At 40.7% G+C, this 19,605-nt stretch overlaps 1 protein-coding gene across 2 annotated transcripts in view; it reads left to right on the forward strand.

Moving 5' to 3' along the window:
• The window catches only part of slc36a4 (solute carrier family 36 member 4), a 299,790-nt gene that overhangs the window by 127,782 nt on the left and 152,403 nt on the right, over window positions 1-19,605 (forward strand). For both annotated transcript variants that reach the window (XM_063053867.1, XM_063053866.1), the window contains one exon: window positions 13,099-13,268. In XM_063053867.1, the coding sequence (XP_062909937.1) occupies window positions 13,099-13,268 (170 nt within the window). The remainder of the gene's footprint in view (window positions 1-13,098; window positions 13,269-19,605) is intronic.

A 19,605-nucleotide genomic window follows, 5' to 3' on the forward strand; every position in this document is an offset into this window, starting at 1 on the left:
TTCTAAAATGTCTTGCCTGTTTGTACTATATGTTGTACCTAAATGCAGTTAAGTATATTGGTTCAGATAGGACGTCTGACATTAGAAAACAAAAATGGCAAATTATCTCCAAGTAAGCTGGAATATTAAAAGTTTTCAGTTCTCAAACTATGATGTTAAGATATTGAGGCCAATACAGAGACTTGGATGGCTCAGGGGCAGGAATGGTTATTTTGAGTGCCAGGCTTTAGATGTTTCAGAAAGGACAGGGAAGGAGGCAAAAGAGGTGGGGGCGTGGCACTATTGATCAGAGATAGTGTCATGGCTGCAGAAAAGGAGGAAGACATAGAGCGATTGTCTACTGAGTGTGGGTGGAAGTTAGTAACAGGAAGGGGTCAATAACTACTGGATGTTTTTTATAGAACACCCAATAGTAACAGGGACATCGAGGAGCAGATAGCGAGGCAGATTCTGCAAAGGTGTAATAATAACAAGGTTGTGGTGGAAGATTTTAATTTCCCAAATATCAATTGGCATCTCCCAAGAGTGAGGGGTTAGATGGGGTGGAGTTTGTTAGGTGTGTTCAGGAAGGTTTCTTGACACAATATGTAGATAAGCCTAAAGTGGAGACGTGTACGTGATCTGGTATTGGGAAATGAACCTGGTCAGGTGTCAGATCTCTCAGTGGGAGAGCATTTTGGAGATAGTGATCACAATTCTATCTCCTTTACCATAGCATTGGAGAGGGATAGGAACAGACAAGTTAGGAAAGCGTTTAGTTGCAGTAAGGGGAAATATGAGGCTATCAGGCAGGAACTTGGAAGCATAAATTGGGAACAGGTGTTTTCAGAGACATGTACAGAAGAACTGTGGCAAACGTTCAGGGGATATTTGTGTGGAGTTCTGCATAGGTACGTTCCAATGAGACAGGGAAAGGATTGTAGGGTACAGGAACCGTGGTGTACAAAGGCTGTTGTAAGTCTAGTTGAGAAAAAAAGAACAGCTTATGAAAGGTTCAAAAAACTAGGTAATGATAGAGATCTGGAAAATTATAAGGCCAGCAGGAAGGAGTTTAAGAATGAAATTAAGAGAGCCAGATTGGCAGACAGGATTAAGGAAAACCCCTAGGCATCCTACAAGTATGTGAAGAGCAAGAGGATAAGATGTGAGAGAATAGGACCAATCAAGTGTGACAGTGGAAAAATGTGTATGGAACCGGAGGAGATAGCAGAGGTACTTAATGAATACTTTGCTTTAGTATTCACTACAGAAAAGGATCTTGGCGATTGTAAGGATGGCTTGCAGCGGTCTGAAAAGCTTGAGAATGTAGATATTAAGGAAGAGGATGTGCTGGAGCTTTTGGAAAGCATCAAGTTGGATAAGTCATCGGGATTGGACGGTATGTACCCCAGGCTACTGTGGGAAGCAAGGGAGAAGATTGCTGAGCCTCTGGCAATGATCTTTGCATCATCAATGAGGATGGGAGAGGTTCCAGAGGATTGGAGGTTTGCGGATGTTGTTCCCTCATTCAAGCAAGGGAGTAGACATAGCCCAGGAAATTATAGGCCAATGAGTCTTACTTCAGTGGCTGGTAAGTTGATGGAGAAGATCCTGAGAGGCAGGATTTATGAACATTTGGAGAGGCATAATATGATTCGGAATAGTCAGCATAGCTTTGCGAAAGGCAGGTCATGCCTTATGAGCCTGATTGAATTTTTTGAGGATGTGACTAAACACATTGATGAAAGAAGAATAGTAGATGTAGTGAATATGGATTACAGCAAGGCATTTGATAAGGTACCCCATGCAAGGCTTATTGAGAAAGTAAGGAGGCATGGGATCTAAGGGGACATTGCTTTGTGGACCCAGAACCGGCTTGCCCACAGAAGGCAAAGAGTGGTTGGAGACGGGTCATATTCTGCATGGAGGTCGGTGACCAGTCGTGTGCCTCAGGGATCTGTTCTGGGACCCCTACTCTTCATGATTTTTATAAATGACCTAGATGAGGAAATGGAGGGATGGGTTAGTAAGTTTGCTGATGACACAAAGTTTGGAGGTGTTGTGGATAGTGTGGAGGGCTGTCAGAGGTTACAGCGGGACATTGATAGGATGCAAAACTGTGCTGAGAAGTGGCAGATGGAGTTCAACCCAGGTAAGTGTGAGGTGGTTCATTTTGGTAGGTCAAATATGATGGCAGAATATAGTATTAATGGTAAGGCTCTTGGCAGCGTGGAGGATCAGAGGGATCTTGGGGTCCGAGTCCATAGGACGCTCAAAGCAGCTGCGCAGGTTAACTCCGTGGTTAAGAAGGCATACGGTGCATTGGCCTTCATCAACTGTGGTATGGAGTTTAGGAGCCGAGAGGTAATGTTGCAGCTATGTAGGACCCTTGTCAGACCCCACTGAGCACTGTGCTCATTTCTGGTCGCCTCACTACAGGAAGGTTATGTGGAAACTATAGAAAGAGTGCAGAGGATATTTACAAGGATGTTGTCTGGATTGGGGTGCATGCCTTATGAGAATAGGTTGAGCGAACTCGGTCGTTTCTCATTGGAGCGACAGAGGATGAGAGGTGACCTGATAGACGTGTGTAAGATGAAGAGAGGCATTGATTGTGTGGATAGTCACAGGCTTTTCCCCAGGGCTGAAGTGGCTAGTACATTAAGGCACAGTTTTAAGGTGCTTGGAAGTAGGTACAGAGGAGATGTCAGGGGTTAGTTTTACGCAGAGAGTGGTGAGTGCGTGGAATGAGCTGCTGGCGACGATGGTGGAGGTGGATATGATAGGGTCTTTTAAGAGACTCTTGGATAGGTACATGGAGCTTAGAAAAATAGAGGCGTGTGGGTAACCCTAGGTAATTTCTATGGTAAGGACATGTTTGGCACAGCTTTTTGGGCCGAAGGGCTTGTATTGTGCTGCAGGTTTTCTATGTTTCCAAACGTTTTGGAATCTGAAAAACATTTGTCCCAAACAACAAAATATGATGGTCTGGATTACATGTAATTCAATCCTTTGATTTTTTTTGTTTCTTTATTCTTTTGTACCAACTGCATGTTTCTCCTCTGTATTTATATAAATACTTCAAAATGTTTCTACTTTTAAAAAAAGTATTTAGATCTTAGAAGTCAATAATGAGTTCTACTTTTCTGTCATCATTCCCAAAAGTTTATTTGCACACTGACTTTAATGATATAGGCAAGTAGTTTGACCTTCACTCTTGGTGCCTGATTTCTACTGCTGAACCAAAATGTGGCCTTCAAAGTTTTAATGATATAGGCAAGTAGTTTGACCTTCACCTCTTGGTGCCTGATTTCTACTGCTGAACCAAAATGTGGCCTTCAAAGTTTTGGATTCAGCAAAGGAAGGGGAATTATTGAAGGAAACAACAGCATAGCTATTTTAATGCTTCTTTAAAAGTAAAATGTTGTATTCTAATGGTCTGCATAATCGTGTCATTGTAGTCTCAGTTTTGTTTTTAAAAAAAGCCAACAAAATCAAATTGAATGACGTGTATTGAAAATCCATCTGTTTCATCTGTAGGTGTAGCATTCTAAGGAATACAGGGTGATATTGCAAACCATAACAGCTAAATCTAAGCTTATTATGAATTTGGATTACAATGCAAGGCAAACCTAGTGATTTTTGTCTTCATTTGCATCCTTCACACTAACTGAGCTACAAATCGTTTAATATAAGGTAGAACTTTGAATGTTCCTTCTGTTTTTACTTCCACAGCTGCTTTTGGCATTTTATTTCTGAACAATATAGCACAAAAAAAACAAATGTTGTAAATTTAATTTGCAAATTACATTTATTCCAAGGCAAGCATTTTGCATTATTTGGTTTCCCTTGAAAAATTAATCAAAATGATAATTTATTCAAATTTCTTCCCAATTGAATAATTCATTCTCACAAAGAAACTGAGAGTGTAAGAAAGTTGGTTCAAGTTGTTTTGTGAATAACGATAAATGTTAAGATCATATTTATTTAGCATTGCGTTGATAGCTTGCGACAATAATGTAATTCACTTGCACAATTCCTGAATTCTCTGGTTTTAAAATAAGAATCAGTGAAAATTGTTAACAAAATATTCTGCATGTCAGTTGAATTTTATTAGCCTACTACAATGGCTCAAATTAGGCTCTCGCAACAGTAATATCAGTTGAGGTAATTGCTTATATAACGCTTTTTACATGATTCAAAATACTTAATTACAGTACTTAGTTACCAGATACAGTAGCCAGGATGTGGGCCACAAATTACAACGAGAAATAGAAAAGACTTGTCAAAGGGACAATGTTACGATAGTCATGGGGAATTTCAATATTGCATGGAAATTGGGAAAATCAGGTTGGTGCTGGATCCCATGAGCGAGAATTAATAGAATGCCTTCAGGATGGCTTTTTAAGAGCAGCTTGTGTTTGAGCCCACGAGGGGATCAGCTATTCTGGATTGGGTGTTGTGCAATGAACTGGATTTGATTAAGGAGCTAAAGATAAAGGAATCCTTAGGAAACAGTGATCATAATTTGATCGAATTCACCCTGCAATTTGAGAGGGAGAAGCTAAAGTCAGATGTATCAGTATTATATTGGAGTAAAGAGGCATGAGAGATGTGCTGGCCAAAGTTGACTGGAAGTGGTCACTAGCAGGGGTGATGGCAGAACAGGAATGGCTGGAGTTTCTGGGAGTAATTCAGGAGGTACAGGATAGATGCATCTGAAAGAAGAAGTATTCTAAAGGGAGGATGATGCAACCATGACTGGTAAGGCAGCGAAAGCTAACATAAAAGCAAAGCAGAGTGTATAGTACAGCAAAAATTAGTGGGAAGTTAGAGTATCGAGAAACTGTTAAGAACCAACAGAAGGCAACCAAAAAAATCCGTGGGGGGGGGGAAGTTGAAGTATGAAGGTAAGCTAGCCAACAATATCAAAAAGGATGCCAAAAGTTTTTCGTATATTGTAAAAGAGAGACAAGAGTAGATATTAGACTGCTGGGAAATAATGCTGGAGACGTAGTAATGGGGAGAAGAAAATGATGGACAAACTGAATAAGTATTTTGCATTGGTCTTCCCTGTGGAAGACATAGCAGTATGCCAGAAATTTGAGTGTGTTGGAGTGGAGGTGAATGCATTACTGGGGGAGAAGGTGCTTCTATTACTGGGGAGAAGGTGCTTGTGAAGCTGAAAGGTCTGAATGTAGATAAATCACCTGGATCAGATGGACTACACCCCTGAGATCTGAAAGAGATAGCTGAAGAGATTGTGGAGACATTAGTAATGATCTTACAAGAATCACTTGATTCTGGAATGGTTCCGGAGGACTGGAAAACAATAAATGTCACTTCAGTCTTCAAGAAGGGAGGAAGGCAGAGACAAGGAAATTATAGGCCATATTATACTCATTTCCGCATACCTCGACACTGTCTTATCACCCCTTGTTCAATCCCTTCCGACCTATGTTCGTGACACTTCTCACGCTCTTAAACTTTTCGATGATTTTAGGTTCCCTGGCCCCCACCGCTTTATTTTCACCATGGATGTCCAGTCCTTATATACCTCCATCCCCCATCAGGAAGGTCTCAAAGCTCTTCGCTTCTTTTTGGATTCCAGACCTAATCAGTTCCCCTCTACCACCACTCTGCTCCGTCTAGTGGAATTAGTCCTTACTCTTAATAATTTCTCCTTTGGCTCCTCCCACTTGCTCCAAACTAAAGGTGTAGCTATGGGCACCCGTATGGGTCCTGGCTATGCCTGCCTTTTTGTTGGGTTTGTGGAACAATCTATGTTCCGTGCCTATTCTGGTATCTGTCCCCCACTTTTCCTTCGCTACATCGACGACTGCATTGGCGCTGCTTCCTGCACACATGCAGAACTCGTTGACATTATTGACTTTGCCTCCAACTTTCACCCTGCCCTCAAGTTTACCTGGTCCATTTCCGACACCTCCCTCCCCTTTCTAGATCTTTCTGTCTCTGTCTCTGGAGACAGCTTATTCACTGATGTCTACTATAAGCCTACTGACTCTCACAGCTATCTGGACTATTCCACTTCTCACCCTGTCTCTTGCAAAAACGCCATCCCCTTCTCGCAATTCCTCCGTCTCCGCCGCATCTGCTCTCAGGATGAGGCTCTTCATTCTAGGACGAGGGAGATGTCTTCCTTTTTTAAAGAAAGGGTCTTCCCTTCCTCCACTATCAACTCTGCTCTTAAACGCATCTCCCCCATTTCACGTACATCTGCTCTCACTCCATCCTCCCGCCACCCCACTAGGAATAGGGTTCCCCTGGTCCTCACCTACCACCCCACCAGCCTCCGGGTCCAACATATTATTCTCCGTAACTTCCGCCACCTCCAACGGGATCCCACCACTAAGCACATCTTTCCCTCCCCCCGTCTCTCTGCATTCCGCAGGGATCACTCCCTACGCGACTCCCTTGTCCATTCGTCCCCCCCATCCCTCCCCTCTGATCTCCCTCCTGGCACTTATCCGTGTAAGCGGAACAAGTGTTACACATGCCCTTACACTTCCTCCCTTACCACCATTCAGGGCCCCAAACAGTCCTTCCAGGTGAGGCAACACTTCACCTGTGAGTCGACTGGGGTGATATACTGCGTCCGGTGCTCCCGATGTGGCCTTTTATATATTGGCGAGACCTGACGCAGACTGGGAGACCGCTTTGCTGAACATCTACGCTCTGTCCGCCAGAGAAAGCAGGATCTCCCAGTGGCCACACATTTTAATTCCACATCCCATTCCCATTCTGACATGTCTATCCACGGCCTCCTCTACTGTAAAGATGAAGCCACACTCGGGTTGGAGGAACAACACCTTGTATTCCGTCTGGGTAGCTTCCAACCTGATGGCATGAACATCAACTTCTCTAACTTCCGCTAAGGCCCCACCTCCCCCTCGTACCCCATCTGTTACTTATTTTTATGCACACATTCTTTCTCTCACTCTCCTTTTTCTCCCTCTGTCCCTCTGAATATACCTCTTGCCCATCCTCTGGGTCCCCCCCCACTTGTCTTTCTTCCCGGACCTCCTGTCCCATGATCCTCTCGTATCCCCTTTTGCCTATCACCTGTCCAGCTCTTGGCTCTATCCCTCCCCCTCCTGTCTTCTCCTATCATTTTGGATCTCCCCCTCCCCCTCCAACTTTCAAATCCCTTACTCACTCTTCCTTCATTTAGTCCTGACGAAGGGTCTCGGCCTGAAACGTCGACTGCACCTCTTCCTACAGATGCTGCTTGGCCTGCTGCGTTCACCGGCAACTTTGATGTGTGTTGCTGAAATTATAGGCCAGTTTGTTTGACCTCAGTGGTTGGGAAGATGTTGGAGTTGATCGTTAAGGATGTGGTTTTGAGTTACTTGGACATGGTAAATAGGCCAAAGTCAGCATGGTTTTCTTAAGGAAAATCTTGCCTGAAATATCTGTTGGAATTCTTTGAGGAAATAGCAAGCGGGACAGATAAAGGGGAATTGGTGGATGTTGTCTACTTCAATTTTAGAAGGCCTTTGACAAATTGCCACACATGAGGCTGCTTAACAAGATACCAGCATTGATGGCTCATTAGCTGATTGGCAGGAGATAGAGTATGGGAATACAGGGAGCCTGTTCTGATTGGCTGCCTGTGATTAATGCTGTCCTACAGGGGTCTGTGTTGAACCGCTTCATTTTACATTGTATGTCAATGATTTGGATGATGAAATTGATGGCTTTGTCGCTAAATTTGCAGATGATACGAAGATACGTGGAGGTGCAGTTAGTGTTCAGGAAGCAGAGAGGTTGCAGAAGGACTTGGACAGATTAAGAGGATTGGTAAAGAAGTGGCAAATGGAATACTGTGCCAGGAAGTGTATTGTCATACATTGTGGTAGAAGAAATAAAAGCATAGACTATTTTCTAAATGGGGAGAAAATGCAAAAATCTGAGGTGCAAAGGAACTTGGGAATCTTCTGACAGGTTTCTCTAAAGGTTAATTTGTAGGTTGAGTTGGTGGTGAGGAAGGCAGATGCAATGTTAGCATTCATTTCAAAAGAACTAGAATAGCAAGGATATAATGCTGTGGCTTTATAAGGCATTAGTGATGTCTCACTTGGAGTATTGTGAGCAGCTTTGGGACCCCTATTTAAGAAAGGAACCATTGGAGAGGGTTCAGAGGACATTCATCAGAATGATACTGGGAATGAAAGTCTCATCGTGTGAGGAGTGATTGATTTGATGGCTCTGCGCCTTTACTCACTGGAATTTAGAAGAATGAGGGGGGAATCTCATTGAAACCTACTGAATGTTGAAAGGCCTAGATAGAGTGGACGTGGAAAGATTATTATCCATGGTGGGGGAGTCTAGGAGCAGAGACCACAGCCTCAGAATAGTGGGGCGCCACTTTAGAGCAGAGTTGAAGATTTTTTTTTAGCCAAAAGGTGGTGAATCTGTGGAATTTATTCCCCAAAGGCGGCTGTGGAGGCCAAGTCATTGGGTATATTTAAGGTGGGAGGTTAGGTTCTTGATTAGAAACATAGAAAACCTACAGCACAATACAGGCCTTTTGGCCCACAAAGCTCTGTCGAACATGTCCTTACCTGAGAAATTACCTAAGGTTACCCATGGCCCTCTATTTTGCTAAACTCCATGTACGTGTCCAGGAGCCCCTTAAAAGTTCCTGTTGTATCTGCCTAGACCACATTTGCCAGCAGCTATTCCATGCACTCACCACTCACTGCGTAAAAAAAAAAGCTTACTCCTAATATCTCCTCTGTACCTACTTCTAAGCACCTTAAAACTGTGCCCTCTCATGCTTGCCATTTCAGCCCTGGGAAAAAGCCTGGATTAGTCAGGGTGTGAAAGATTATGGGGAGAAGGCAGGAGAATGGGGTTGAGGGGGAAATGGATCAGATATGAAATGGAGAATAGCTTAATTCTGCTCTGATGTCTTATGGTCTTAATTATCAGTTGAAGCGTTGTACAAAACAGTGGGTTGCCACAGTGCACAAAGTAGAATTCTGATGCTTCCGCATTGTTACTGGTAATACAAAGCTAGGTGCAGCTGTGGGCTGTGAGGAGGATGCACAATGGCTTGTAGGAGGTAGAATCAGACTAGGTGAACAGGCCAGGATATAATGTTGAAAAATAAGATGTCTTTCACACTGAAGAAAAAGCAAAGATGATATAAATAGTAAGATGTAAGATTGAAAGCTGTTAATATTCTACATGAATCACTGTAGGTTAACATGCAGATTTAGCAAGGTAAATAGCACACTGACTTTTATCACAAGAGGATTTGAGTACAAGAAATATTTTGCTTTGATTGATACAAACCTGGGAAGACTGCATATTGAATATTGTGCATGGTTTTGGTCTCCCAATCTAAAAAAGGGATATGCTTTCAATGCAGGAAGTGCAACAAAAGATCACCAGACTGACTCCTTTGATATTGGGTTGTTGTCTAAGAAGTGATTGTGCAAACTGGGCTCATACTACAGAATATATAAAGGATAATAAGGGTTATTTTTCAAATGTACAGAATTAGAATGGATGTAGATTTGATAATTTCCTGTAGTTGGCATCCTCTAGAATGAGGGTTGCATCCTCAAAAATAAAGGTTCAGAAAGTCAGGGCAGCCTTGAGGACAAATGTCTTCACCCAGAGAGAAGTGAAGTCGGGTGTATTCAAACTGAGATTGCTAACATTTTCAATAATAAGGAAATAAAGGTTTATGGGTCAGTACAAGAAAATGAACTTGAGGTAATTGATCAGCTATGATCTATAGTAGAGAAGGTACAAAGAGCCGATTGGCCTACTAATTTATTTTGTGTTTTCCGATGTATATTCAGCCTCAGTTCTCAGTGTGAAGAAATGACAGTGATTTCATAAGCATCCTCTCTGTTAGTTACCTGTAGCAGTTTGTGTTTTGTTTTGTAACTTCAGAACATTAAAGTAATTCAAAGGAAGATATGGGAGTCTGGGAATGCAGGTCTAACTTCCTTTACTTTAAGTGCGTATGACGCATGCAATTCATGTATTTATATGTATATCCATAATGAATTATTTAAACAAACAAGGATGCTTAATCAAACAATATATGTATCAGATTACTCAAGTATTACTGAAATGTTAGATACACAATATTCCTCCCTGCTGAGCTATAAACTCCAACTCAATGGAGAATGCCTCTCAACTATATACACATGATATATAATACAACTACTATACAGACATCCACAACATAGCAATTTTTAAATTGTCCCATTTAGGCCTAAAGATTTAATCACTGTGGAGGTTTTCTTACTCTTGTTGGGTAACATCGTTCCTGGCAAGGGCGATCACTGTGCTTGGCAGGTGAAACTTGTGACTGTGAAACAATCTCAGGTTCTGTGGTGGTTGTAGGAGTTGACTTTCAGACTTCAGGAAGTGCTTTTGACAGCCCTGGACACCCTTCTTCTCCTTTTCTTGGCTTTTCACTGTGGATATACTTCGATCATCCTCTTTCTTTTCCTTTTTCTTCTTCCTAGTTTGTGCATTTTTGATCTTGGGAAGGTGCATTTAGTTCACTGGAGTATTCTCTTATTAATCCTCCTATTGTTCCCTTTACAATATGATCCCTCCTCTTGGTTCCCTCATCCACAACATCTGATGAATCCTCTGTTTTTGTATCTCCATTGACTTCTTTCTTTCTGGCCTCTATTTATTCAACCCAGCTTGGTCTTTGCATCCACTTTTACAAGCAGCTTTCTGCCTTCCACTTGAAGTTCATGCAATAATCTTAATACACGCAGAGTAGATTCTGGTTCTTTTACTCACAAGAGCCGAATGCTTGCAACCTTCTAGACGCTCAATGTGTCTTTTTGGTTGTTGTATTTCACTGTCACAAATGTAATTTCCATAGCAGTTATTTTTTCTTCAGTATAAGTTCTTAGCTGAATATCTGCAGACAGTCTGCCTGGCATGCTCTTTGTATATGTTCTACTTTGTTGTATTTTCTACAAGTTTTGACTTTAAATATGCATTTGGTGTTTGTGAGCCCTTGCTCCAACAGTAACTGAATTTGTTTGGCCAGGCTGATTTCTGTTTGGACGTTGCAAATTTTGTTTATGCTCACTTTCATTCCTGACAGTATCTCAATTGCTCCTCTTTCTGCAGTTTCCATTGAAATAGTGATTTCAACTGCTTTTTAAAATGTAAGTTGTGCTTCAGTTAAGAGCTGTTTTTGAATGTTTTCTTGTTAGATTCCTCAAACTAAATGATCTCTCGGTGTATAACTGAACTAACAATGTTCAGACAATCTCTTCAATTCAGCCAAGTACACTGAAATGGACTCCCCTTCCTTTTGATTCTGCTTATGAAACCTAAGGCATTCTGCAGTCAGCAATAGTTTTGGTTGTAAGTGTTACTGCATTTTTCTGACAATGTCTGCAAAGCTCATTAATATCAGGAAAACTTTGAAGCAAACCTTTAAACCCAATCAATTCAACAAAACTGGTACTTGTTTCTCACTGGCTATTTCATTTGCTTCAAAATATTGTTGAATTAGCTCAGTTACATGAGCCAGTTACCCTTTGTGTAATCAAGCTCAATAATCTTTCTGATGTAGCCAGCCATTTATGACTTGTTTTATAATTATTAATCACTGGTGCTCATTCTTTATGAACCTGCGAATTCTTCTGTTTCCTGACTTCTTTTAAAACTCTATTGTGTCTTCCCTTATGAAGAACACATGCTGTGCTGCTTGTTTAGGAACTCGACCATCTCTGCATGTGCTGGGCTGCATTTTGATGGACTTTTACCGCTGTACCATTGAGAGCATACTCACCAACTTCATCTCTGTGTGATATGGCAATTGTCCCGTATCGGACCGCAAAGCACTCCAGCGTGTGGTGAAAACTGCCCAGCGGATCATCGGCACCCAATTGCCCACCATTGAGAATATCTACCATAAACGCTGCCTGGGCAGGGCGAAAAGCATTACCAAGGACGCATCTCACCCTAACTATGGGCTTTTTACTCTTCTTCCATCCGGTAGGCGCTACAGGAGCCTCCGCTCCCGCATCAGCAGGCACAGGAAGAGCTTCTTCCCTGAGGTTGTGACCCTGCTGAACCTCACATCACAGCGCTAAGCAGTATTGCACCCATATTGTACTGTCTCAGTACTTTTATATTTGTGTGCTGTAGCACTTACTTTTTATTTGCAGTTATTTCATAAATAACACTATTCTTTGCATTTCTGGTCAGATGCTAACTACATTTCATTGGCTTTGTATCTGTACTTGGCACAATGACAATAAAGTTGAATCTAATCTAATCTAATTTTTTTAGTTTGCCATTCCTCTCGCTGCGCTTCATCAGGTCAGTAGCTATCTCGGGTTCATTTTAAAAATACCATGTTGCCAAGTTATGTTTTGTGGCTTCAACACATTAAAACTAATTCAAAGGAAGCTGCTGGAGTCTGAAATGCGGGTCTAACTTCTAGTTTAAGCGAGGCATGCACTTATCACGTGGTAGTGTGATAACGTATGCAATTCATGTATTTATACATATAACCCGTAATGAATTATTTAAACTAACAAGAATGCATAATCAACCTATATATATACAAGATCATTCAAATGTTACTGAAATATTAAATACACAACAGCTTGGCTCAGTTTTATCTGACTAATTTGTTCTCCCGTTATTACCTCGGTGTAGAGTTGTGATGTATGTTTGGTTCTTGGCACCTTAGAATTGAGCATCCAAGGAGAGGGGAATGTGGAAAAATAGTTGGAGGAAAGAACAGTATTATTGTCTTTCTTTTTGCATTTCAAACTCACTGACAGCATGGAAGTGTAAGCTTTGCAGATGCCAGAAATTTGAAACAACAGCAGAAAATGTTGGTATTTATCATAATCACTAAAATAATCATGTTTGGATAGAAGAATGCTTATGTTTGATGATGCAGATGAATAGTTAATGGCCAGGAGGGGTCTAAAGAGATTTTTCGATTATCCAGAAATTATTTGCTTCCTTACAGTTAATTATTTTCTTATAAAAATTGAAACTGTAGTACAACTAGGCTCTTGTTGCATTCCAATAGCATCAGCACTTGCACCATTGTGACATGTTATTAATTCCTTCCTCTAGGCTATACCAGCTGGTAAAACTTCTTTACTCTTTTGGGATCATGGTGACTTACACAATCCAGTATTACGTGCCAGCAGAGATCATTCTTCCAGCTGTTTCTGCAAGAGTACATCGGAGATGGAAACGAATTTGTGACATTGTAGTCCGGATACTACTTGTTTGTCTAACCTGTGAGTAGATTCAAAGCAACTATGAATTTTGATTTTATTTCGTAAAGAAAATCTTCATATCCTTTGCAAACACCAGAAATCTTACAGTTGGGTAAGCAGACTTCCATACATTATTGCCAATTCTTTTGATCAGAAACACACATTTGGTGAAGCTTACAAAGAATTAATTTATTGGTAGTTTTCTAGAAGCTATGTTCTATAACAGTGTAATTATATTTTGGTTTTTCCCAAAAATGGTCCTTCCTTTGGAAGTCAATCAGGTATTTTCTCTAGAACTTTAAGACCAGTGAACTGGTAGGATTTGGGGTTTCTGTGTGATATAACCATGTATCAAGAGGTGAGGGCTACTACAGATTTTAAGTGACATAACTCTGTATACTGTAGATTAATTAATTGAGCAATTAAAATGTATAATGTTCTTAAAATTATTCAGTCAGGTCTAAGGTTACATACAATTAGTGGGGGCTAATTTCTTGAGTACTGTCTGTTGCAGATATGAGATTGTAATTCCTGTTTCTGGATTTGAGATATAGTCTCTGGCTGTGGATTAATGCCATTCTGATTAAAGATTATTGACCTGCAGCATTAGGCTAAATCATGTTGACTGTTAACAGGGTCCCAGGATATGGCTTTCTGAGACCTACAGTACTCACCATCTTGATCCCTCTTGCCAGACACCTGTTGAGTAAATAGAGCTAGTGTGTGGATGGTGGCAGTGAGGGGTGAGGTACAGGGATCATGGGTGAGCCTTTGTCCAGGTTTATGTTGCCCATTTCTCTTTGCACCGATGTGGCCCCACCTGCTGAATATTTCTGAAGTTTTCTGTTCTAATATGCACATTAGTTGCATACAACTGCAAATCCATCTTTATGATACCTCCTGTACATCAATTCTGACTGAAAATTGATCTTGGTTGAAGTAATACACAGGGGACACATACTATACATGCTGTTTTTGTGAGGAATCAGACAACTGAAGCATGGCCATGTGTTTAAGGATTTGAGTTGCATGTTACGGTTCATTGAACATTTTGGAAAAGGTAAGGCAGAGAGTATGGTGGTAAAGTTGTTATGTCACAGAGCTAATGTTGGAAATGATTTGAAGGTCATGCAAAGAGGAGAAACACAGTTCACGTTTCTGGTTAATTATCTTACATCAGAGCTGAATGTAAAGCTACAAGCAAAATGCATTTCGTCAGCAAATTTTGTAGTGTCCGTTTTATTTACTACATGCCTTTTTTGATGAAGTCAGAAGGCATTGCTAATTGATGTACATTGAATGAGGTTGATGCGTCTGCCATTGTACTATTTGTGATAAGTGCTGTTTCAAGGTAATATGAAGGATTTATTCTGTTTTGGATTCACCTTGATTTTTCGACAAGTAATTGAAGTATAGAAACTAATGTGTTATGCGTCATTGCTCTACACCAGATTGATAAGGTGTTTTAACATGAAGGCAGGAAATAATCTGCACTTACACGGTTAATGTCTGGGGAGCTAGTTGGAGTCCATTCCTTTTCCTGTTGTACTAATGTGCATTTTAAAGTGTTGAATTTTGCTTTTGCCACCTGGTTAGTAGAAATAAAACATAATAAATCTATCACACATGAAATGCTGGAGGAACTCAGCAGGCCAGGTAGCATCTATGAAAAATAGTAAACTGTCAACGTTTTGGGCTGTGACCCTCCATCAGGACTGGTAATAAGTAATAAATGTATTGCTATTTTTGTATGTGTTCATCCTCTACAGATGAGAAAGCTCATCACTGTGCTCACTGAGAAAGTGTGCACTGCAAGAATGTAGTATTTACTCTTCACAATCAGATCCACCATTATGTCCTCATAATACAGGCACATCTTGATCTACAAAGTTACATTTAAGAATTTTCACTGCAATGCCATTGATTCTTCAGGCTATGTGTTTTTAATTTATGTATATATTCCTCTCTATATACAAATACCACTCTCTGCTACCAAAATTTCTATAAAGCATTTAACCTAGTCTTCTAGATTAATAAAATATTGCTTGAATGAAATATTTTACAGGAATGCATCACTTCCATAAATCTAATAAAGGTTATTTGTGGAATAAAAGTATTACTAGTCTCAAAAAAGTGTGTGCCTCCATTGATGCAAGGCACTGCTAATGGTCAACCTGAGGTTTTTCCTACTGTAGATCTAAAAATTATCGTAAACTTAAGAAGGCAATAAGATTTAAATGTACAAATGTTACCCTAGAAGAGTGCACTTCATTCATAATGAACATACATTTTCACCAAATGATTCCAATAGAATGTTGATGGATGCTTTTCCGATCTCTTACAACATTTTAAGCAAACAATTGGCACCGACTCTGCTTAAATCCTATGTGCTGTTTCTATTAAGTCCAATATTTATTGAAAGTTCTAAAGCTGTTGAAAAGACAGAGTGATCTGCTGTCTTCAAGTATTGTAGTCTTTGTCATGTTGGGTCCCAAGTACTTGGGCTTGTGATAATGAAGGAAGAAGGGCATAAGAGTTTGTGACTGGGAAGGGACCTTGCCGGTGGTGCTGTTTTCATGCCCACATTATTTTCCCAAGTAGTAGACTTTGAGATTTGGCATTGCAGTTAAAGAAGCCTTTGAGATTTTTCAGCTGGTGTGCTGATGCTCGAGGTGAGACTGTGGCAAGGGCTCCAATGAACAACTACTGGGTTAGAGCTAAACTTATCCTGAGTAGAGTACAGCATACTGTAGTGAGCTCCTCTATGTAAGGTGCCTTTTATATTTTCTGCATTACTGAGTAAATTCCAGTGTTGTTCTGGAACAGTATGGCTTGCGATACAATTAGTTCTGCAATGTAGGCCTCAGGAGGATCTGACCTATGCCCTATGAGGAAATTCAACACAGTGAAGAAATACAACCCACTGGTTCTTTGAAAGGAACTCTGAATTTTTACATGGCTTACACTGTACCGAGCTGAAGGCAAGAAGTTGCAATGGTAAAACATGGTGGGCATGCTGAGCACCATCAGCGGCCCCTGCTGCAGGTGCTTACTGAGCTTGGCTCAGTATTTGTTGGAGTGTACCTGCTTGGCCAGGTGTGGTTTGCAGGTAGATCTGAGCATAGTCCCGCTGCGAAAACTTGCTTTGAGTTATGGCTATGGGTACCGCAGCCCACCCTGGGGTGTTTGATTACTGACTCTTCTGGACTTTTTTCTATTTTCCATGCATTTATTAAATCTGTATTTTTGTAATATCCATAGTGGCACTTTTCTTTGTTACCCAGATAATCAAGAGCCAACTCTATCTAGTCTTTAGTTAATAGATCTCCTGCCAACTTTTTTCTGAAATATAAGAGGGCACTGTGGTAAGTACACGTCTTTTGTAGCTCTTCGTGTTCCATTAATTTTAATAGCTTCTGGATTTTGCAAATATCTGAAGCTGTGATTCACAATCTGTTACCATTTTACTTGTTATTTATGGATACTGTTTGGAATAAGTTCAGCCATGCCTTTATTGATACTGCCTGCACAACTTAATGGATAATGAATATATTGCCAATAACTGATTGAGCAGTATTGAACCTTGTTATATTGATGCTGAATAGCACTCTGGTTTTGATAGATGGAATTCCGACTGTCTGCGGAACCAAGGCTGTCAATTCAGAATGGATGGTCTTTATGTACTCACAAGGGCTGCTTAGTTCTCCAACTATCCTTTAATAAAGTTTGTGTTTTGTCAGAGTGATCCATATAAATTATATGCTGTTGTGAAGAATTGGAGTTGACACAGCTGATCAAAGCAAACTCGTATGTATAGTGGTCAAGTAGTTAATCTTGGATTAGATATCTGACTTTGCTTATAATTTGTTAAGGTTGTTAGAATTAGAAAATGTATTACTTAACTTTGAGTTTTTCCTGGTGTGAAAGTAGAAATGTTGACTGGATTGTATGGGAACTGGAACCAGAGTGGAATCCTTTTGCAGGCAACCGGTTTAGATGGATACAAAGGGTTTCTCCAGGATAAATTTGTACTCAACAGCATATTGTTTTATAAGTACAGTGGACTCCGGTTAATTGGTACTCATTGGGACCAGTATGGTTTGTCCCAATTAAGCAGCTGCCCCCATTAGGTGAAGTTTCATGGGAATAGTTAAAAAGGTATAAAAAAGACAAGCTGTCACCTAAATGAGTGTTATATATTTAAATAAAATAAAGAATTAATTAGAACACTACCAATGCTACTGGTGGTTGTCCGTCACATCGGACAATGACAGGAAACCTGTGCCGGTGAGTTTTTAAAATGGAAAAGTCGTTCCCCAGTGGCGATAGACAATAGGTGCAGGAGTAGGCCATTCAGCCCTTCGAGCCAGCACCACCAGGGCAGTCCCACCCTCTCGACTTTGGAGGTCCTGGTCCAGTGGGACAAGTAGACGTCACATCTGGGGTCTACCCTGGTTGTAGTGGATGACCATGACTTCTTCTGTGCCTCATCATGCCTTTCACTCTCCATGTAACATTGCAGAACCACTTTTCTGGCTGTGGATCTCACTGTAGGTCTTGTCTGCACAGACCACTGGAGTTGACTTTGTACGCTAGGACAGGCATGTCCCTATCTTACCAGAGTATGAGACCTGCCAGCTACAACCACCTGGTTTAGCCCGCTTGTCAAAGTGGTATACCAGGGTCTGGCCACTGTCACATGCCAACAGCTATTTTGGAGTCACAGGTGAGAGCTGAGTATCCGGAGGGGACCAAAGGCGACATTCAAGATGATTGTTGATACTTTCAAATTCTTCATAGTTTCTAACTTGTTGAAATAGTGAAATTGTTTCCTTTTCACTGCAGGCTGTTTTTAGCATTTCCAGGTCTAAATGCTTGAAACCACGGTGGCAAAAACAGTTCTGTATTGTCTTACTGATTATTTGCCACAAACTATCAGTGACAAAAATCACTGGTTTTTGAACCCAAGTATACTCAACTAGACACTGTTTACTCTTAGGAAGGTATAGTGTCTAACGGCCGCACAGTATATGATGAAGTTCTGATCTAATTTCAAGACACAGTATGCATCACCCACTCTTTGCTATATGTTGTTTGCAGAGACTTGAATGCAACTGTTATTAAGCTGATGCCCACCATGGTTGGGAAAATGGAGAGCTTAATCCACTGAGCTAGAAACAGCTGGTTGGTTCAGGGCCACAGTGCCTGTGCTAGCTTGGCCCCAGCATGTTTTTTTCACTGGCACCCTGATTCCTAGCACTTTGATGTGCTCAGTGTACTCACAGAAGTTGTCATGAGAGCCAGTGGGGTTAAAAATGTCATTGCTACCTAGTGTTTGTGAGCTGATTGATTACATTGTTTGCTAACAATTATTTTAAAATATTGAAACTAACAACAGAACATTAACTGTGTACTGTTTACATGGCAGGTGATTGCATGCATTCCCTTGAAAGAAGATTGCTGATATTATGCTAGGTTTGGGGGCCAGCCTCAGCTGCTGTTTGGGGTGGCCCAGGGCAGAGGATTTATATAGTTGCCAGTGCTGGAAATTATGATCTATAGGGACAGAAGATTTGTCCTATTGATTTGTTTTCTCCATTCCATTTCCACTGTTTCACACAATTGGCATAACTTGTGCAACATAAAGTGAAATTTTAAATACAAGTTGAGTCCAATCAAGCTTGAATCTTCACAATCTTTCGAGCTAGCATTAAACATCGTGCTAACACTACAATCAGTGATTTGATCATAATTTTGGAGCTTCCACTTATTCATGTGCCCTCTTGGAGGCTTGGAAAGTTAAGCTGCTACATTTAAATGCTTTTCAAAGATAATTTATTTCTCAAATTTACAAAGGAACTTAAGTGAGGATGGAATGTTGAAGTAGTTTCTACATTATAGTATTACAAAACTCACTCTTCTATGACAACATAAATCCTGTTATAAAAGCTTCTTTCCACTCCTAGGATAATACAAACTAATTTATAACAATGACTATTTCATTGGGGACAGCTTTTCCATCCACACTACAATGCTGTACTGACCCAGACATTTACATATTTCCTATGTAAATCCAGAATTTACTAGAAACACATAGAAGGTCAAGCAGCATCTGTGGAAAAAGAACAAGAGGTTACATTACAGTTTATCTTCATCAGAATTAATGAGGTTTCTTTAGCCTGAGACATTAACTCCACTTCTCTCCCCACATGTGCTGCCAGACTTGCTGAATGTTTCCAGCATTTTTTGTCTTGCTTTCAATTTGTATTTCCTACACAGATTTTATTTGATATGGTGAGAAAAATTATCATAATCTCCAGAGGAACCATCAGGCTGTTCTGCCAGTACTTCTTTCCAT

Source organism: Mobula hypostoma, chromosome 7 (genome assembly GCF_963921235.1).
Source record: "Mobula hypostoma chromosome 7, sMobHyp1.1, whole genome shotgun sequence".
Taxonomy (NCBI): Eukaryota; Metazoa; Chordata; class Chondrichthyes; order Myliobatiformes; family Myliobatidae; genus Mobula; species Mobula hypostoma.